The 22960-nt window shown below is 35.5% G+C and overlaps 2 protein-coding genes across 2 annotated transcripts; both read left to right on the forward strand.

The window, feature by feature from the left end:
* The first annotated feature begins 4065 nt into the window (after window positions 1–4065).
* LOC130053393 (uncharacterized) lies at window positions 4066–6333 on the forward strand. The gene is made up of 3 exons (XM_056160547.1): window positions 4066–4866; window positions 5152–5333; window positions 5632–6333. The coding sequence occupies exons 1-3, from the start codon at window positions 4774–4776 to the stop codon at window positions 5759–5761; spliced, it is 405 nt and encodes a 134-aa protein (XP_056016522.1). The 5' UTR covers window positions 4066–4773; the 3' UTR covers window positions 5762–6333.
* Window positions 6334–21407: 15074 nt separating this feature from the next.
* On the forward strand, window positions 21408–22708 carry LOC130053540 (toll-like receptor 4; the record flags this gene model as incomplete). Its single annotated transcript, XM_056160879.1, has 1 exon — window positions 21408–22708. A coding segment is annotated over one exon (1158 nt), but the record flags the coding sequence as incomplete, so codon positions are not given.
* Window positions 22709–22960: the final 252 nt, after the last annotated feature.

Raw genomic sequence — 22960 nt, forward strand, 5'->3', positions numbered from 1 at the left:
TGAAATAATCAACCAGGTATTCTCTGCTTGTTTTCAAAAAGCATAAAACCATAATTGGTATATAACAGATACACAACCTACAAACACCTATTGAGAATGTTACATCGGCAAAGTAAATTTTAGAAAAAGATTAATAAAATACTTCAAATTCAGATATAAACGTTATAGTTGTTCAGAATAGTAATAGTAATTTTTTTCCCTGCCAAACAAAGAAAACAGAAAAGAATTTCGCATATAGCCTATATACTTTTATTTTTTCGTGATCCGGATCGCGGGCCCCGCGGGGTTTTCTGAAAATGTGCACTGGGAACACACGTGTTTCTAGCTGCAATAATGTAGCCCTCTCTGATTTTTTTTTTTTTTTTTTAGGGAGAGGGTTACAACTCCTTAGGATCTCCGTAATGGTGCAAATGCGGGAGTGATTCACCCCCGCAACATTTGCGCTCATTCTAATCATTTCCTGACTTTCTTTACGTAAATAAAATGATATTCTATGTTTCTTAGTCAATATATAAATTTACAACCTGCAACTTAACATTTGTGAGGCTCTATTCTACCGTTTTCAACACTTTCAATAAATTCCAATTTCTCCATTCATATCCCGGCATTAATCAGTCTGATTATCACCCCCCCCCCTTTTTTTTCCCCAGAATGTTCTCCTTACCTGACGCGCGAGTGTAAGAAGGGGGTGGATTTAGTGTACAATGAGAAGGGGGATAGGGTGGTTTTAATAATCAGACTGGGCATTCATTGTCGCGTGTAAGAAGGCTATTTTCCAAGATTTTTCCATCTTTATAACAAAAATTATTTTTCTATGAAAATAAATCACAATCTGTTAGGAAAACACATATTACATTATTGTAATGATAGAATTTATTATCATAATTTGAATTATTTTCTTCATATTATAACAAATAAAAACAAAATCTGTGTTTGGGCCAAAGGGGGGGGGGGGGTGTAACATCAATCAAAGTCTGATTATGACAGGCTAATGAAAAATCATATTAATTTCTCTTTTATCCAAATGCATGTATTTTATATACTCTTAGTAGCTTATGACCATAAATTACATGTGATCCATACATACTGATACTGGTATATTATGAGCTGATGGGTATGTTTCCCATTCTTGCCTAGATTTTCTCTAATTTCGACTGAATCCACACCCCATCAGAGTAACATGCAAGGGGATTTAGACACTGTGTACCATGAAGAACCAATTCAATTCTACTTTTATATCTGGGGTCATTCACTTTCCCTCAGAGTTGTAGTATTTTTGCTGGACCCTGTAGGTTTTAACCTGAATTTCTCCAGTATTTGCCCCCATATATATGCTAGGCATAATGCTGACACCTACATGATGCATATTTTTTTTCGTTACGCACTTTGTTACACTCGTAATGTATAATAAAATATTCCATTCATTTCTAACACATGTATGCAATCCCTTGCCAAATGTCACTTCAAATACAGGACATCTCTATCTTTAAATACATTTGAACTGTGTTAAAGTGCGAAACTGTCCCTTGCTACCATGAAACTTATATTGTGCTTTAAAACATAAGCCAACAATTCTTAATTGTAATTTCTTTTCATCTTTAAAAAGCGTATTGACATTCCAAGATTTAGTGGGAAGTTCCCAGGTATCATCCGCTAGTGACAGTCTACTGGCAAATCCAGACATGCATTGGAAGGATGCTGATGTGGAGGACACAGGGGCACCTGATCCAAAAAATATGGCATTCCGTTCGGAGTGACAACCTGTCATTCAGTTGGTATGACTCTTTGAGGTTGAATATAGGGTTGAATATTGTTATAAATTTGGTTAACATTCTAATAAATCCAGATAATACATTCACAAATGGAATCATGGTATTATGATACACTGATATGCGTGTACCATTTTACTGTTTTTCACTGCATTACTAGGTATCACATACATACAAAAAGAGACAAACACGGGAAATCATTATTCTGTTTCTAATTATAAGGTATGACAAGTTTTCTAAATGCTAACAAATAAGGTATGGTGGTCAATACTGATTTTATTTGCAATTCCATTTTAGATATGGGACCCGATTATTCAGACAACTGCAGATTTTATGAAGCTGTTTTTGACAGAAGATTTGGTTTTCTCCATCTGTGTTGCCATCAACCATTATGCTGAGATGGTCATATCTAGAGGGAAGGATTATCATGCTTCCCAAGGAAGTTCGCAGCCTGTCACTGAAAAGGATACTAGTTTTAAAAAACCGATATTGTGACAGTGATTTCCAGTTTAACCCCTTCTCTACCGTACCGGTCAATTTGACCGGTGGCGCGTAAAAACAGGGCAACGCAAAACGAGTGCCTCGAAATCTTTGAAACTACGGTCATAAGATATATGATCTATATATCATATTTTTGGAAATTTTCTCTATTTTTTTACTATGTAAAAATCAATAAAGTAAGTAAAGCCATTAGATTAAAAAATGCATTTAAAGTGAAGGATGGCTTCGTCTAAATATGACGCAACGCTTTTTCACAAGGTCATTTTCCCCCTCGATATGATATTTTTTATTTTCCTTATGAATTCAATATTTTTTATATTTTTGAAAAGCATATATTCCCTGCTTTCAGAATATATACAAATTATTGTTAATGCCTGGCAAAGTTATAAGAAAATAGCAATTTTTTGCACATGTACGTTTTCTTACGATTTTATTTCTCAATGTTTAAACATATCGGCGTTTTACCTATATTTATATATGGAAATAGGGAAAGTAAATACAGCCTGTAAAAGTAGAGGAAATTTCCTTTTTGATGGGCCCTTATTTGTGTTATAATTCTCGGTAGTTTTTATATTACGATAAAATGAAATTGGGACATGCTGCGCGGTTTTCTTTAAAATTAGCGACAAAACGTCGTCGCTATAAAAGCGATCGACGCGCGTCGCACGAAAACTATAAAATTTGTATTGTCCCGTAAATAGTAAATTCAGTACATTTTGATACACTAAAACAATATACAGATAAGTATGGAATAATCAGCCAGGTATTCTCTGCTTTTTTTTAAAAAAAAATCATAAAACCAATATTGATATATAACAGTTACACAACCTACATGTAACTTCATAAAACACCTATTGAGAATGTTACATCGGCAGAGTAAATTAAAAAAAAAAAAAGATAGATAGATAAAATACTTCAAATTCAGATATAAACGTTATATTTGTTCGGAATAGTAATAATTTTCCCCTGCCAAACAAATAAAACTAAAAAGAAGTTCGCATATAGCCTCTAGGCCTATACTTTTATTTTTCCGTGATCGGGATCGCGGGCCCTGCGGGGATTTAGTGTGCACGGGGAACACACGTGTTTCGGTTTCAACGAAAACAACACAGCTTCACTGTCACAGCGAAGGCTTGTATTTTACATCTTTAAAACGACCTGATATCAGAAGATGCCATGGATCTCCTGTTGCAGGATGACCCAAACGATCATGCATTCAGTATAAACATGTACATGTAAGTTGATGTAGCCACATAGGCCGACTAGAAAATAAAATTTGCAGTTTTGTTATGTTATGAAAAATTTACGATTAATCAACGCGATTTGATGCCATAATTTGTCGTTTCATGAAAGAAAATATTTATATTTTATGATATCTAAACCAAGTGAATAACATCTAGTTGTTTATTAAGAGCTGACATCATTTAATCTGTCCTGGTCCGGCATTAATCCATCTGATTAACACCCCCCTTTTCCAGAATTATCTCCTTACCTGACGCTCGAGTGTAAGAAGGGGGTGGATAGGGGGATGGGGGTGGTTTTAATCAGACTGGGCATTCATGGCCGCTGGTTAGAGGGCTATTTTCCAGGATTTTTCCATGTTTATTAAAAATGATCTTTCTATGAAAAGAAAACACAATCTGCTAGGAAATCACATATTACGTCATTGTAATGATAAAATTTATTATCATAATTTGAATTATTTTCTTCATGTTGTAACAGAAATATAAACGAAATGTGTGTTTGGGCCGAAATGGAGGGGGGGAGGTTACATGTACGTAACATAAATCAAAGTCTGATTATGACAGGCTAATGAAAAATCATATATAGATTTCTCTTTTATCCAAATGCATGTATTTTATATACACTGAGTAGCTTATGACCATAAATTACATGTATTCCATACATGCTGGTACTGGTATGATATGAGCTATCATCTTGCCTAGATTTTCTCTAATTTCGACTAAATCCACACCCCCATCAGAGTACCATGCAAGGGAATTTAGACACTGTGTAACATGAAGAACCAATTCAATTCTACTTTTGTATCTGGGGTCACATACTTTCCCTCAGAGTTGTAGTATTTTCGCTGGACCCTATAGGTTTTAACCTGAATTTCTTCAGTATCCCCCCAAATGTATATGCTAGGCATAATGCTGACACCTACATCATGCATATCTTTTTTTTTTTTTCATTACGCACTCTACTACACTCGCAATGTATAATAAAATATTCCATTCATTTCTAACACATGTACGTACGCAATCCCCTACCAAATGTCACTTCAAATACAGGACATCTCTATCTTTAAATAAATTTGAGCTGTACTTAAGTGCGAAACTGTCCCTTGCTACCATGAAACTTATATTTTGCTTGAAAACATGAACCAACAATTCTTAATTGTAATTTCTTTTCATCTTTAAAAAGGGTATTGACATCCCAATATTTAGTGAGAAGTTCCCAGGTATCGTCCGCTAGTGACAGTCTGCTGGCAAATGCAGACATGCATTGGAAGGATGCTGATGTGAAGGACACAGAGACACCTGATCCAAGAACTATGGCATTTCATTCAGAGTGTCAACCTGACATTCAGTTGGTATGACTTTGAAGTTGAATATAGGATTAAATCTGTATACATTTGGTTAACAATAAATAATAATAAATAAATCCAGATAATACATTTACAAATAGAATCATGGCGTCATGATACACTGAAATGCGTTTTTACTGCATTGCTAGGTATCACATACATACAAAAAGAGACAAAAAAAAAACGGAAAACCATTATTCTGTTTCTAATTATAAGGTATGACAAGTTTTCTAAATGCTGACAAATAACGTAAGGTGGCCAATACTGATTTTATTTGCAATTTCCTTTCAGATATGGGACCCGATTATTCAGAGAACTGCAGATTTTATGAAGCTGTTTTTGACAGAAGATTTGGTTTTCTCCATCTGTATTGCCACCGACCATTATGCTGAGATGGTCATATCTCGAGGGAACTATTGTCAGTATGCTTCCCAAGGAAATTCGCATCCTCCCACTGAAGAGGAATTGTACAGGTATTACTAGTTTTAAAGTACCGATATTGTGACAGTGATTTCCAGTTTAAAACGAATAATAAAATGCATAATAAAAAGATTATCTTTACCAAAAATAATCTTGCTGTGCGTCTAACACATTTATTAGATGTGTACTACAATTACCTCTGATAAAATTTCATAAGTAATTAAATGCATACTAGTAATTTTCAAAGGGCCTTGACTATTGAAAACATTTACAGAGCCAATTAAGCATTCAAAAGCTCTGACAATACATTAGTATTTAGGGCTAAGTATTAAGACATTCTTTTTTTTCCAGATTTTTGTGCATTATCTTATACATGTTTGCTGTGAAGTTCCAGTCGATAGACAGATATTGTTCAATGCATGCCGCTATCGGAACAACTAAGTACAGTGTATCAAGAATGATGTCTAGAAATAAGTTTTAAGAGGTTGAATATAAGACCATTTTTGTTAAATATGATGCAAGTACATTTAAATCTAGTGATTGAAAGTAAGTACTTGGAACATTCGTATACGTTGAACTTGCAGAGGAAAAACGGGTAGTACTTTTTGATAACATTTGATAAGGTGTTGTTGCTTAGCAACCAAATATATTTGAATGCAAAAAATTTAATTATTTTAGATTAACAATAAAGATCTTTGTTTTAATATTGCAATATTTATTCTATTTAGTGGAACATAATGGCAAAACGTCATATTATAAAAAAAAATGATGGATATGTACAGTGTCTATAAAGTACAAAGTTTCCATTTTATGATCTTTGACCTTAATTCTTTTCATCATATTTTTTGTTAAAAACCTTTTAAAATGATTAAGATTTATTTAAAGATTATATTTTTAAAATAATGTGACATTTACTAATCATCATTCAATGCAATTATGTTTAAATTGTGTCGAATGTATGTAGAAAGGCAAATTATGGTCAAAATTGTACTCTGAGTGTTGTTACTTAGCAACCAAAAATATTTGTTTGTCAATAAAATTGATTTATTTGATTGAGATGCTTTTGTAGTATTTTCAAAGGCACATCAGCTCATACATTTAGAATTTCCTATTTTTGACTCTAATCCAGTGAGAGGGGTCGTAATATATATATTTCAGAGAAAACGATTGCTAAAATGTGCACTTATATGACCTTTGACCCCGTAGACCTCTTTGAGGTCATGGGATACCTTGACAAACTTTATAAGAAATTATTCCCTGTCCAATTCCTAACACAATTATATGTCATATGCTTATCCCAAATCGTGATACATGCAGATTTTATTCGATGTAAAAATATTGTCATTTAGTCTTTAAAAACCTTTAAAATGTGCCGGTAGACAAAGGGTTAAAACGAGTAATAAAGTGCATAATAAAAAGATCACCTTTACCAAAATTAATCTGGTTGCACATCTAACACATCTATTAAATATGTACTAATATTACCACAGATAAAATTACATAAGTAATTTTAAAATGTATACTAGTGATTTTCAGAGGGCTTTGATTATATAAAACATTTACAGAGCCAATTGGCTATTCAAAAGCTCTGACAATACATTAGTATTTAGGGCTAAGTATTAAGAAATACCCCCCCCCCCAGATTTTTGTGCATTATGTTATACATGTCTGCTGTGAAGTTCCAGTCGATAGACATATATTGGTCAACGCAAGCCCCTATCGGAACAACCCAGTATCAAGAATTATGTCTAGAAATAGGTTTCAAGAGGTTGGATATAAGAACATTTTTGTTAAATATGATGCAAGTACATTTAAATCCAGTGATTGAAAGTAAGTACTTGAACATTCGTATATGTTGAACTTGGAGAGGAAAAACGGGAATACTTTTTGATAACATTTGACAAGGTGTTGTTGCATACCAACCAAATATATTTAAATACAAAAAAAAATATTTATTTTAGATTAACAATAAAGATCTTTGTTTTAATGTTGCAATATGTATTCTATTTAGTGGAACATAATGGCAAAACGTCATATTATTATAAAATGATGGATTTGTATATAAAATACGCAATTTCCATTTTAAGACCTTTGACCTTAATTCTTTTCATCATATTTTTTGTTAAACAAATCTTTTAAAATGATGAAGATCTATTTCAAGATTATATGTTTAAAATAATGTGACATTTACTAATCATCATGCAATGTAATTATGTTTAAATTGTGTCGAATGGATGCAGAAAGGCAAATTATGGTCAAAATTGTAATACAAGTGTTGTTTCTTAGCAACCAAAAATATTTGTTTGTCAATAAAATTGATTACTTTGATTATGATGTTTTTGTAGTATTTTAAAAGGCACATCATCTCATACATTTAGAATTTCCTATTTTTGACTCTAATCTAGTAAGAGGGGTCGTAATATATATATTTCAGAGAAAAAATATTGCAAAAATGTGCACTTATCTGACCTTTGACCCCGTGGACCTCTTTGGGGTCATGGGATACCTTGACAAACTTTATAAGAAATTGTTCCCTGTCCAATTCCTAACAAAATTATATGTCATATGTCTACCTCAAATCGTGATACATGCAGATTTAAATCGATGTAAAAATATTGTCATTTAGTCTTTAAATACCTCTAAAATCTGCCGGTAGAGAAAGTGTTAAGAATATGTGATAAAAATCAGCACAATTACAAGTACTCTTCCGTGTGTGTGCAGGCATGAAAGCACGTTTAAAAATATCGTAGCTTTTATTCAAAGAGGAATAAATTAAATACTATTCACTCAATCATTAATCGGTTAATTTTCTGTCAGCAACCTAGTTGCCAAACCTATAGTCATAGAATCCGATTCTGGTGTCATTTGCAATGTATAACGAAGATTTAATCATTTTGAAAATTCTCAATATGGCGTCTCTGGGCACAAGAAACGAAAAATAATTAGAAAAATGATAGAGAAATACTCTGTTATGTGAAGCCCTTAAATATTAAGGTAATTCCACCCTCGGGGTTGCATAACAGCAATAAGTATCCGGTTTCACTGCTTGGTTGCAACCCGCGGATGGAATTACCTTATATTTCATGGCTACCCGTCAGAGAGTCTTATAATCCCCACCTTTCACCCATATTTAGTTACCTATATTCGAACTGGTCTGCGGTGTTTGCTTTGGCCAGTTTGTGCGTAGCAGGCACGGGTAACAGACGTCACGTAACTGGCAGTTCTCAACATTACTTGTTACTTCATAACTGATATTACTTTCATTTCAATTCATCTATAAGACTTCCAAACTTCCAAACCTTTTCACCTACAGTTTATTGTTGACTTTGTTGTGTAAAATTGGTTCAGATTTGCATATTGTTAATTTTGTAAGTACCGTGTATAGTATTTAAGAATATAGTACTATAGTCTGTGTAAAACAGTTATGAGTATACAATTAAAATATCGAGTATTTGTAGCAATGTAAAAGGAAGCATTGTCAATTGTCGTACATATGTACACGTATGTATATTGTGAAGTAAGTAAAGTACATATATGAGTATTTACAGTGTACCATGTTTGTAATAAAATAAAAAAACAATGCACAGTTCAGTAGTGTTACGTATATTTGTACATATGCGAATTAGGTTGAGGTACGATGTAAGATTACAATATGTATATCTTAAATAATTCACCTTGATTTTCTAGATCCTATAAAAATAGTTCTAAAGAAATCAAGGAGAATTTGAGTGGGGACCAATTGAGACAGGGAGTCAAATTCTAAATGGAGGCAAAGTGCACAACTACCATCCACGTAATCCATATGACTTTAGTTGATGATTGAAACAACCGCAGTGCCATTAAAGTAACAATAGCTATAAGACTGAGTTTGAATTATATTTGAATGTATTTTTGTAGTATTCAAAAGGAGAAAAACCAAATGATGTTTAAAAAATATGAAAAGCGTAACTTCATCTATTATATTTCCTGACAACAAAATGTAGCATGACTGTTATTGGGTTGCAATATATGTTTGGTCAATATGTATATGTACTTAATGTTTAATGGTTTTAAGTCCAAAGTTAAGAGCAAACAGTTTTGAGGTTCGTGAGTTCTTCTGTTCGTCCGTTCGTTTGAAACATTTCTTGACAACTGCACGTTAGAATCATTCAATATTCAGTATGGAGCTGCATGTATATAGTTCTTGGGTTTGTAGTTAGTGCACTCACCTAATTCCAAAAATGTCGCACAGATACATCCTTTTCAACAGAGTTTGTGTATTCTATGCCCTAGAATCGAAGATTATGTGGCATCTAGTCTTCTTACCTGTCCGTTTGTCTGTCTGTGGCTAAAAAAAACTGTACCCTTGGTGAAATCTTTTACACCATAAAAGGTAAACCTTTCATATTTGGTATGTATATTTCTTGTGGCAATACCTTTTCATTAACACCACAATCCTTGATTTGGTGACCTTAACATTGATCTTTGACCTACGTAAAGAAAATTCAAATAAAAAAATCTTACCTTTCAAATTGTAAGAGGTGCTGTTTTTATATTTATCATGTACATTTCTTGTGAGAAGACCTTTCCAACGATACAATTTCATTGAGTTTGTGGCCTTGATTTAGGTTTTGGATATTTTCCAAAAATTCAAACCTTGATCATACCTTTTACACTATCAGTGGTAGACCTCTCATATTTGGTATTTGCATTGCATGTGGCAGGGTATTTCCGGTGACACCAAAATATTTGACCTAGTGACCTTTAACAAATATTACAGCTCCACTTTGTTGTAATTCGGAGTAGTGATCGATATTTCATAAAGACATCTATTTTAGAATATGTATGTATTCAATAAAACAATATTGTTCGTCACATCATGGGAAGGAATATGCATCTTACATGATATTATACATGACTATATTAATTGATAATACTGAATCATTACCATTAACAAGAAAAGTAGATTCGTTTTCTAATACTTCAACGCATTCATTTGTGTTTTCATACTGGTTTTTGAGAACATCTCTAGGACATTCTCCAGCTTTTAACAAGTATAATTTCCTTTTCAAAGTTTATTGTAATCATTCAAACTTGCCCTTGGCAATTCTGGTATGACGCGAAAGTTCAGAGTGCAGTAAACACTACTAATTTTTCCGTTTACTGAATTTTATTCCATGGGATTTGTGGTTCATGACCAGGCGAATAACAAGATTTTCAAAACACATTCACAAATCGTCATATTCCCTATATACAAAATATATTTTCACATTACAATCCAATGAAAAATGAAGATAACGAACAGTGATCAATCTCATAAATCCCACAAGGAATACAAAATAAAGAGTTGGACAAACGCGGACCCCTTGACACACCAGAGGTATCATGAGGTGCCTAGGAGGAGATCGTATTCCCTGTCGACAGGTCACACCCGCCAAGAGTTATATGTCTTGATCAGGTAAACGGAGTAATCCGTAGTCAAAATTAATGTGCCAAGAACGGACTAAAAATGGGCATGAAACATGTCAAACAGCATTTGACCCAACGATAGTTTATATGCGCAAAATGCACGTAGATCATTGTAACGACCATAGAATCTGCGAAATGTTGACTTTAAGCGAGACTGTTGACACCCTTGTAACATCAATACAAACCAAATAATTTCAGCCACTCATTGATCATTCTTAATGAACTTCTGTGTCGTTATCCGTTGCATTTTTCACATTATAAAGTCAATTTTGATAAAATAAAAAGAAATATTTCGAAATTGATATCCCTCCCCTATCAACACCGATCTCCGCCCTCTGCCCACATGTAAAGTTTCTCAATGTAGCTTTTAAATATCTTTATCAACTGAGAAAGATTATATAGATATGCCACTTCGGACAAAAAGTAGCAATGGTAAACTTCGCATTGCATGATAATCGTTTCATTTGCAGGCTTCAATAAATACTGGTAAATTACTAGTGTAATATCATCACTTTTCTTCGGGGGAAACCAGTAACTGACGCTGGGAGTAGGAAGCTTGTGAGCATCAAGGTTTGTGTGAAATTTCTGCGACAGCGTAGTGGGTGCCATTCAATGATAATAATGAGGGTGATAATAATAATCAAAATTGATTTTCCTTGTGGTGTTGCGTAAAAGAATGCGGAAATAAATCATAGTTATCCATCGTTGTTTTTTCATGCAAAGTCCATGTTAATTTGTGAAAATTGTAATTGTAATTAAAAGATTTATATAGCGCCCTGTCAACATTAGTTCTCTAAAGCGCTTTACCAATGTGAAAGAAAAGATAATATAAAATCGATGTGCACTTACATGTGAATAAAATATTCATAGTGTCAGATTTGAAATGCATAAATATTATTATTAATATATAGCGATATGATATGATTACTCTAATAACATATGAAACAATTTAAAACAACCCTTAGGAATAATTAAATACATAAAAAGGACATAGGATTAATATTAAAGAAATAAACAGCAGGTGGTTTTTCTTTTTGTTAACAGCACTGTAAGAGCTGTATGTAAGAGCACTAAGTATATAGAAATAATCACAAATTAAAAGCTAATCTAAATAAATGCGTTTTGAGGTCCACTTTAAAATTAGATTAATAAGTACATTGTCTGAGTTTAAAAGGCAGAGAATTCCAGAAAATGTCTCATGATATGCAAGCAGCAGGTTTTGGTAGGGGGTCCTGAAACGTGCCTGTACTTGTATGTCCTTTCAGAGGGAAATGGTTGGGATGGCTTGTGGAATACCTTGAAGGATAAGGGCAGAGAGGGAGTTTCTCCTACTGGTAGGGTACGTTTTGACATTAAGCTGTTCAGTTCTCCAATGGAGAGGGTGCCCCGGATAATGTCACCCAATACGAGCAGTCGTTCACTCTGGATGGGGGTAGGTCGCGCAGAAATGAGGATTTGTGTAAAATGACTGGTCTTGAGAAGATACAAAGGGTACTTGAGGAGGCAATTGGCAATCTACAGGGTATAGTAGATGAGTTAGGTGCAGATTTAGGGGATCTCCGAAATGGGATTTCAGGACAGGTAAGCACTTTGAAGGGTGCAATGACTCACGCAGTTGACTCTTCAAAAACTGATATAGGGAATCTCCAAACAAATACGACTACACAGCTAAGGGATCTGACTCATAAAAATGAGTTAAGTCAGGCACCCAATGCCAATATTGCTCCCATCCAGTCACATATTTTCAGTAGCCAGGGAATCCCCTGGGTTGTGGACAGTTAGCACATGATTTTTGGCAAGCCCGATGGATACCTGATTGGTTGCCCTTGGTTTGACTCTGGAAGGGGCAGCCCTGAAATACTTTCATATATTGCGTCGCAGGGGAACAAGTCTACCTTTCCACGAGGTCATACTCCGAATAAGAATTTAATTCTATTACCCAGAGACCTGAGGAACCTATAGAACACGGGGGGGGGGGGAGTGATGGACACAGTCCAGAACGCCATCAGGGGAGGGACCTCACCAGAAATATTTCAGGAACAATTAATCATGAGGTTTGCATTAGAATGTAGAGATAGTGAAGTAGGTCAGTAATTAATTGACCGCCCTTCGAGTACATTAGAGGAGGCAATAAAATTATCAAGACATTCCAGCTAAGCAAGCATTATATTGCTTGCCGTCAAAGGGTAGTTAAATCATTTGCAAATGATAGGTCAGCTTCAGAAGATATCAGGCAGTTAAGATGAGGATCTCCTACCTCACATTATGGAGGTAGTGGGCAACAAACTGACAGGTCTAAGGACTCAAAGTATAGGGGAAATGAAGAATAAGCAGGTAGCTCGAGCTAATATCAAAGGTCACATGGGGATTCTATCCCGAAATATTGTAAGCAAACGGGGCACATACACCGAAATTGTCCAAAAATGCCTCATGTTCGCACTGGTTCTCATCGACCATGTACAAATGGTCACGCTAAGTCCCAAGAGTCGGTTCCGACAGCAAAGCCGATAAATCAAGCTACTTTTATTGATGACCCTTCTAACTGTGCTAAACTAAGTACATTTCCAATGATTCCTCCGGTTTAAACAGTGTTAAGGGTGAAGGATCTGGGGCGGTTTGCTGAAACATGTGAAATAAAGGACACCACAGAGTCCTCCACTTCTGCTTCATACTTAGATATTTTATTGAAAGTAGACATTAACGGCAAACTGACAACTCAACTGTATGACAAACGGGATGATTTCAGCTTCTCCATCGTCAACTTCCCATATTTATGTAGCAATGTTCCATTACCACCTGCATATGGTGTTTATATATCTCAACTGATTCGATATGCAAGAGCTTGTTCTGGGTATAGTCAGTTTTTAAATCAAGGTAAGCTACTAACAAACACGTTGATGGTACAGGGGTTTCAACGGTCTCTATTGAAGTCAGCATTTCGCAAATTCCATGGTCGTTATAACAATCTCGATCGTCAATACAACCTCGCATTGGGTCAAATGCTGTCTGACGTGTTTCATACCGATTGTTAAGCCGTTCTTGGTACACTGATTTTGACTGCGGATAACTCCGTTTACCTGATAAGGATATAGGGATCGCGGCGGGTGTGACCGGTCAACAGGGGATGCTTACTCCTCCTAGGCACCTGATCCCACCTCTGGTGTGTCCAGGGCTCTGGGTTTACCCAACTATCTATTTTGTATTGCTTATAGGAGTTATGAGATTGATCACTGTTCGTTATCTTCACCTTACATGCTACCGTAGATACTGCTGCGGATATCACCATAGTTTCGCAAAAAAGTTTTTGACTCTATGATACCGAAACCACGTGTTGTGAGCAAGTCAAATATCAGATAGCTGATGAGGAAACTGGTATGAACGCTCAGTTGGTTGAAATCAATATCTGGGGTTGTGATCTTGTACATCATATCTGCGTAGGTCCATCGCAGGATGAAATGTTATTAGGGATTGTTTTCCTTAGGGGCTCATGATGTACGTATTTCCTGCAACAGAGGTACTCTTCAAATTAAGGGGATATGAGAAGTGATTGAGATGATTAGTGCAGCATGTCCTTCCACAGTCATTGTTGTGTCTGCTCGTCGTATGCAAATCCTCCCGCATAAAGCCGAAGTGATAATGTGCAACTTAGATACTGACATGCCAAATTTGATTGTTGAACCAGCCTATGTTTTCCCCTGGCATAATAGCTTCTAAAACATACAATGTCGCAGGAAAAGTAGGTAAGCTATGTGTCATGAATATGACTGACCGAAGACATATGACTAAAACAGGAAATGTTGTAGGGTAAGCTATGGCACCTCACGAAGTTAAAAGAAGCGAGTCTTCACTGCGACGTGTAACAACAGAAAGTAAAAGTTACAAGCATTTGAGACCTCTTTTGAGAAATTTAGAGCAAAATGTTCCACCTGAAATCCGCAAGGAGGCTGTTGAGTTTGTCACTGAATTTTCTGAAATATTTGATTTGGGTAATTTCTTATAAATTGAATACCGAATTGATACAGGTGATGCTCGTCCTATAAAACAGCGGATGCGACGAACTCCCGCAGTTTTTCAAGGAGAGGAGGAAGGTCACTTAGACAAAACGCTGAAACCGTGGACTATCGCGCATTAAATAAAGTCAAATCAAGGATAGTTACCCATTGCTATTAATTGAGGAATGTATGGACACTCTGACAAGGAACAAATGGTTCTGAAAGTTAGATGCAAATGCAGCATATTGGCAAATTTAAGTCCACCCTGACGAAGAAATAAAACCGTGTTCAAAATCAAATATGGTCTTATCAAGTTTACAGGGATGAGCTTTGGTTTGTGCAATGCCCTTGTAAAATTTGCGAGAGTCATAAACTTAAATTGCACGTTGGCTTGAAGACCTTATATGCAGATGGATCATCGTGCTGGAAAGAAGCATGTTAATGCTGATACGCTGTCAAGAGACATTGCTGATGAATCACAAAGCTATTCAGCAAAACTCCAGCTAAAGGATTTGTCATGTGAAGGTTGTAGATAGTCTCATGAACGCTGGCATTATTTCAATACTGAGATTGATGATGTAATCAACTGTTTGATAATAAAAAATCCTTGTGAAGTCCTGATTTTCGGAAGGCAGAACCTCTGGGTCGAAGAATTCAGAAATTGTTGGAATCGGGTACATTAGAATACAGTAGTCAGGGTACTTACGATTCAGGTCTTTTTGTAGTTGGTCTACAAAGGACGAGATAACACATCTATTGGTGTGAAATGGCTGAAGGGACAAAGTATGTATACCAAATCACTGTGTCAGGCTTGCAAGAACAGGGGAATAGTTTTAACCAAGATGGAGAAGGATTTGCATTACCTTGCAATATTGCAGAGGACATGATTAGACAACAGCAGTCTGATAAGGCAGTGACATACCTAAGAAATGGTCTTGAGTCAAAAGTTTTGTCTAATGAGCATACTTTGATAATTGGTAGTCCTGAAGAGAAGCCTTATGTTCTCAAGCGGGATTCTTTTGTATTGGATAGCAAGAGGGTGATATGGCGTTAGGCAGAAGTGGAAGGTCATCTGCGACCCCTGATTCCTAGCTCTAAAAGAGGTGAGATTTTGTACTTATGCCATGGTATTCCATCCTCAGGATACCAAGGTATTCAACGCAGTTAGGAGATGCTCAAATGATTTTTTTACTGGTGGCGGATGGTTGCGGGCATAAAAAAGCATGTTCTCACTTGTGATGTATGTTGCCGTAACAAAAACGATCCCTTGCCCAATCATGCTGGATTCAAAAGCTATCAGGGCGACAATCCAATGGAAAAGGTTCATCTTGATTTCCTTGGGTCATTACCTCACACAAAGAATGGTAATAAATATAATCTGACGTTAGTAAATAGCTTTACAAAATGGGTGGAGTGCATTCAACTTCCATCCTAGATAGCGGACGTTACCGCTATAGCTGCGATCAACTAGATTTGCTAACGGTGTCATTCAGTTCATGCAATACCCGTCTAACTGATTTTTGTGGAGTTTCAGTAATAACACTATCAATGGCATCAATCTTCTCTTTGGTACGGGCACTCCTTGGTATCCCAATACCAGAATTGCGTATTGTGTCATTTGTGGTGCCTTTAACTTCAAACTTCCTCACAAGTCTGTAAATTAGCATTCTGTTGAGCACTTTCATTCCAGTATGTTGTTTTCCCATGGTTCTAATGACTAAAGTAGCAGATTTACACTCATAGTTTGACAATTTCTGCCAGCTGTTCACATGAAGGTTCCATCTTGAAAATGTGATGACGTCATTATGACGTCATAATTAACTGACTATTTAACAAAATTTCCCGAAATTTTGTCAAATAGAATTTATATTAATACGCTAGATGTTGACAAAATATCTTTGTAATTGCTTTTGGTTTGATAAAGTTATAAATGATTAAAAGTGTAACGTATGTTTTGGGACACCCTGTATATTTTTTTTATATTCATTTGACAATATATATTTTCACGTATACAGCTTATCACTTGATAACAGTAGTAAATAACGACAAAATATTATGACACTTTCCCCGCGATACAACTATCAGATCATGTATGCTGTGACGTACTTTTTCATTGTGACGTCATATGGTGCGAAGTGTACATTTATAACAGCACTGTGATTTTTCTCGGATAGCCTTAACTGAGCTACGATGGGATGTAACCCTAAAAATATTAATGTTCCCGAGAAATCTTGGACGATTCGTATGGTTATGTTAATTTTGCTTGCAGGTCAAACCATGGGTTTTTTTTTTTAGATTTCCGTGATGGAGGGGGAATATGAGATATTCAATGATGAGATGGACGAAGTCAGGCATCCACAGGCGACTGGCATTGAAATGATATCGATGAAACTGAACAGTCTTACGGATTCTGATGGGGAGCTAGCTGGGAAAGAGACACAGACAGTTGGTACAAAGTAGTCAGATACCAACATGGGGTTATCGTCCTCGGGGAACTCAGGGGTGTGCGGTCATCACTTGAAAATAATTATTTACAAGGGCAACTCCCATGTAATATCATATCTGGAGAGAAATGCAGGGGATCCCAGGAGTCCAGGGGAGTTCATTGGTTTTTTGTTGACGCTTGCAGACCAGTTGTTTGGCAGACTGTCTGGCAGTGCTGACCTGGTAACTCTCAACAGGCTAAGACGTGAGATAGAGGGTCAGCTAGAGAGAGTCAGTTGGAGGTTTTCTTTTCCTGTGAGGGACAAAATGGGAACTGTGTCCGATGAACTAGGATTAGACCGTCCTAGGTTTGTTCTGCTCTTGCCAAGAGAAGACCGTGTTGCCTTGTTGGCTCACCCATAAGAAGAGGATCATGAAACCTAGACTAGAGTAGGATCGCTCAAAGTCAGACCTGGGTAGTGAAACCCAGAGTTGTGGGGAGATCGCCGGAGTGGAGTTACCCACTGTTCCTCAACATGTCGTAGTATCTGCGTTGGCTGTGGTTGATTACGCCCGTGCTGTGAGGCAGGATTCGATGGTGTGTTTTTTTAACCCAGTGCACTCGTCCTGTGGAGGTGCCAGTGATTTTCACTGTGGGTTGCGCATTTTGTGGGTTAGCGGAGCGGAGATCCCAAAATCTTTGACTGTTTCTGGTTGATAACGAACAGTGATCAATCTTATAATTCATACAAGGAATACAAAATAGAGAGTTGAGCAAACACGGACCCATGGATATACTAGATACATATAGAATTGTTTCTTATTTTTCAAAGAAATTTATTAAGTATCTGCGAAATAATTTATATTTAATGTTACTGTGTATCCAATTCTTGTTTTACGGATCACAGAGACTGTTGAAACCCCTGTAACATCAACTTGTTTGTTAGTGGCCTGCCTCGATTTAAAAACTGATCATGTGTATCGAATCGGCCGAGTTTACAATATGAATGCCTGATGAATGGTATGAACTATAAATGTTAAGTCAAATGTGCATGCGAGAGAATGCGTGTGCATTGTGATATTTAACTTGTTTCATCAGGTATTGATCTACAAAATTTTGAGATTTCAATGAAATGTTTTTCAAATTCATATGGCAGATTTGGGTATTTGTCCGGCACCTATGGTCAGTGCTGCTGTTAGACGGGACCTCGGTTTTGCGATCTCATCCGAAGGATTCAGTCGCCTCTTACGACAACCAAGGGGCACTGATAGTGCAGACGTACAATGACACCACTTCTTACATGGGAATAATTGGGAAACATCCGTAACAGTACCCGTTACAATTAGAAATTATAGTTATTAGTATTTACATGTATCTCCAGTACGTTTTTGTCCGGGAGGGTTCCCAGAAAAAACGAAATGAATCAAGATTAAGCATTTTTAGAATGATAGTACACGTATATTAATTTAAGATGTGTAAAAAAAATATCATTTTCTCTAAAAATGCATGAACGTGTATTGGATTTTGAGTACACTTACTTCGTAACTTTTTTCAGTGTAATCCTTTAAGATTTCTATCCTAGGTATGATTTGAGACCCTTATCCGGTTGGTATGATCAACATTACAAATCTGCAAACACATGTACATGTGCTTCATTTTTATCGGATAACGCAAAAATATCCGTAAGTCTCTTACGAATAAAGGGATTAAGACAAATAAATCTCCATAGAAGAGAGAGAGAGAGAGAGAGAGAGAGAGAGAGAGAGAGAGAGAGAGAGAGAGAGAGAGAGTACTAGTATCTTAAATAAATGCGGCTTCCTTAGGAGTTCTCACATTCTTATCTTCCAAATGTGTTCTCAAATCTTGATGAACACATTCTTCTACTAGGATGAGTTGAGATGTACGCATGCCCATGCACGTGTATCGTCCTTTAAAGGTTCAAGTTTTGAAGGATCGTTATGTTTTTGTTTTCTTTGAAGTTTACTGAAGTTGAAGTCTTTAGGTGTATTTTGGTACTCCTGACTATGTACTATAGTAAATACTGGTCAACACGTTCATGCAACTGTGCTGCATCCTGATTGGACAATTTTAGAATCACCCTAACTTTCTTGCGTGTATTTATGATGCAAACATGAAATTCGCATTGTAAGTAGCTGATGCTAATGCTTGTCATATAATAATCAAAGAGGTTATGCGTCATACTATCGAAGTGTGTATGCACGTGAATTGAAGTTTTTGTATATTAACTTTGTTATTTTTTTTATTTTTCAATGAAAGCCTTTGATATTTATATCGGAGGTAAACAATGAAACCCTTAACCGATTGGCATAGTCAAAATACCAATCTGTATGCTCATGCACATGTGTTTGATTTTGATTGGGTAATACAAAAACATCCGTAACTGTATTACTAATATTCACAGCTTAGGTAGATAATATCAAAATCTATAGACGAATGTAATGAAATATGCTAACGCGCAGGCGCAAGAATGAGCTTAATCGTTCGAACTTCCAATCTTTGAAGGATCATGATGTTTTTGTTTTTCATCAAAAGTTTTTGGAATTTGTGTTATATATGCTTCTTGGCACGCTTTACGATTTGCTATGTCAACATTATTGGCATATACGTGTGCTAAATTCTGATTGTACAATTTTTAAAATATAATACTTTCTTATATATGATGTAAACATTTTGGCATTTATACTGTAGATATGTGTTACAGATTTCCGGTGTATGAGATAAACAAACGTGCGTATATACACGTACATTGCTTTTCTGTCAGGTTTTTTTTTTTTTTTTTTTTTTTTGGCACTGAAATGCACATAACATTCCAATTAAAGGCTAAAATGAGACAAAAATGTCAATATATGTTTACAAATACAATGCCTGATGAATGATGTGAATCATAGATGCTAAATCATATTTGAGTGTGTATGCATTCTAAGTTTTTACTTTTTCACCATGAATTGATCTGTAACATTTTGAGATTTCAATTACATGTTTTGAAATTTAGGTGGCAGATACATTTATTGGACTCTCTACTCAGTAGGATCGTCAAAAGATTTATACTCTAGCGAAAACATGGCGATCTATTCTGAGTGGGTAATATTTAGATAGCCTGTAAGTATTTTATGAATAAGGAAAATAGACTGATGTTGACATCCTTGGAACAGGCTTGAAACCTTAGAATGCAAAATGATTAACATTGCTGAAGTATATTAGTTAGTAGACAAACTGGGTCATCCAGCTGGCAGACAGCAGCGGACTTCCTGTCTTCGGCATAAATCGTATATAGCGCTCTGGACATTTCAAATTTGCCCACATTTTAGGATTTACTCCTTGTGCTGTCTTTAACTGTCTTTTATTGAATGTCAAAATATTCAGATTATTATTATCATAATGAGATTATTATTATCATTATATATTGAGACCAAAATATATAGCACCAAACAAGCATAGAGTTCATCATACTCCTGAGATTCGTCACATCTAACAGCTCATTCTCCCACAATTTACCTTTCTCCTCGTCCGTAATTGTGTCAGACTTTCTGCATGAATTCCCCTTCCCCTAGCGTTTTAGACATTTATGTTATGCATCGACAGTTTCTCAAATTAAACTTTTGCAAATCCAAAGCTTTAAAGTATTTGAAAACAATACTTTACTCTACGTAAATGTCTGTATATCCTACTTATGAATGGGTGGGTTTTTTTTTTCTTTATATACAATGTAGATCTCCCTTAAGATTTTTTATGAATTGACAAAAATATAAACAGATCCGAAAGATGATATTATGATTAACAATAATGTATAAGATAGCATAAGATATACCCCCAAACGATATATTAACTATAACTTAATGTAACGGGGACTGTTACAAAACAGTATCATTCAGCAGTGAATAATATACAGAGAAATGATATGTTCTAACAATGTAACAGACCCCCCAGCACACAAAATACTACAGCATACATACATTCAGATACTGCTGTAACTACAACACAATATTAATACTACAGCTTAAAGTAGAAACGTTGAGATGAAATTATACACAGAGATCGTGTTACAAGTACTAAACCACTTAAACAAACTCTTACTCAAAACTTCCTTATCGTTTGGCCATGTTTATTAGAATGAAGACAACCACGAAGTACGGAGTTATGTATCGAGCATTGATATTTCTTAGTTTGGGATTAGCTCGGATATATGATGGAATTAGTGATATGGAGCCATGTCATTTCAATAATGCAACATGTGCGTGTAATCGACTGGAAGAAGGTATAGAAGTGAATTGAGAAAAAGACGTTTAGAAGAAATTCCAAAATTCGAAACAAACGTGATTTGGATAGACCTTAGTCAGAATCAAATTCAAAGTATTCAATCAAATGGATTGCCAAAACGTTTCACATATCTAGATATATCTTGGAATGACATACAAAATTTATCTGGATATCCATTCAGGAATCTAACCGAACTTCGTTTCTTAAATCTAGAAGGGAACTTTATAAAAATAGATAGCTATTATGAAGGAATGTTTGAACATTTAACATCCTTGGAGACATTAAACATGAAATGGAATGATAAAGATATGAAGATAAATGTAATACCTGAGCATGTTTTTGCAGAACTTCGCTCTCTTTCGATTCTCAGAATTGATGGACCCAAAAATGTAACTTTCGGAGAAAGATTTACAGCTCTACAGCATTTGAAAGTATTGGACTTATCAGGAATGTCGGGATTTTGTAACCTTGTATATGTACGATACGACACGTTTGAGAATCTTCCATATCTAAAGGTGTTAGATATTTCCAATTGCAGTATCCGGGATATTGATGAAGGTTCATTTAGTGTATTGCCTAATTTACAGTATTTAAACATATCTTATAATCGTCAACTCGGTTTTGCGTCTTTGCCGAACATCACGATTGATTTAAACAAAACGCAGATAAAAACTTTACAGTTAAATGGAATCAACTGTATGATGGGGGTTGGATCAGAGATCAAATGTCATCATCTTATTCACCTTAAAGATACAAATATTACAGAAATATCTGTGGCTAGTAATCGGTTGGAAATTTTTGAAGAAGGTGTGCTTCGCAATTTTCCTAAGACGCTACAGAAATTATCAGTAGCTGAAAATAAAATGACCATTGGTAATTATCTTTTAGAAATGTCATATCTAAGAAATCTTAAAGTTTATAACATCAGCTATCTGAAACATTCACCATTATTTCCATATTCGGTATTTGACACATGTAAAGAAAAATCTGAATCAAGGGATGACAAGGTATTCACATGTCCCAAATACCAGTCACCTGGGTTTGATGAGAAAAACTTCATAAAATTTGAAACGTTGAATTGGACGATTAACTACCTGGGCAACTTGAAGAAATCCATGCTCGTGACAGTAAGATGTACTTAGACATTCCCGAATTTTCAATTCATGGCCCAAGTTTGAAATATCTTTATTTCCAAAACAATTTTATTTTTTCATGGAAAGGCCCAGTTCATGCACCAAACAATACTCTCATAGAAATGGACATGTCCAACAATTTCTGTGCACATTTTAATCCACCTATACTCAGAGATGGACAGAAAATGAGAAAGTTAAATCTGTCCTTTAACGAAATTGGAAAAGCACTCGAAAAGGATATTGAAGGACAAACATTTCAATCTCTAATTAGTTTGGAAAACTTGGATTTATCCTTCTGCAAGATTTCATCATTACCTTCAAATATTTTTCGAAATGCTCCTAAACTAATGTATTTAAACATAAGTAATAATCAAATATCAAAATGGACGGTCAATATGTATCAT

The sequence above is a fragment of the Ostrea edulis genome, chromosome 3 (assembly GCF_947568905.1).
Source record: "Ostrea edulis chromosome 3, xbOstEdul1.1, whole genome shotgun sequence".
NCBI lineage: Eukaryota > Metazoa > Mollusca > Bivalvia > Ostreida > Ostreidae > Ostrea > Ostrea edulis.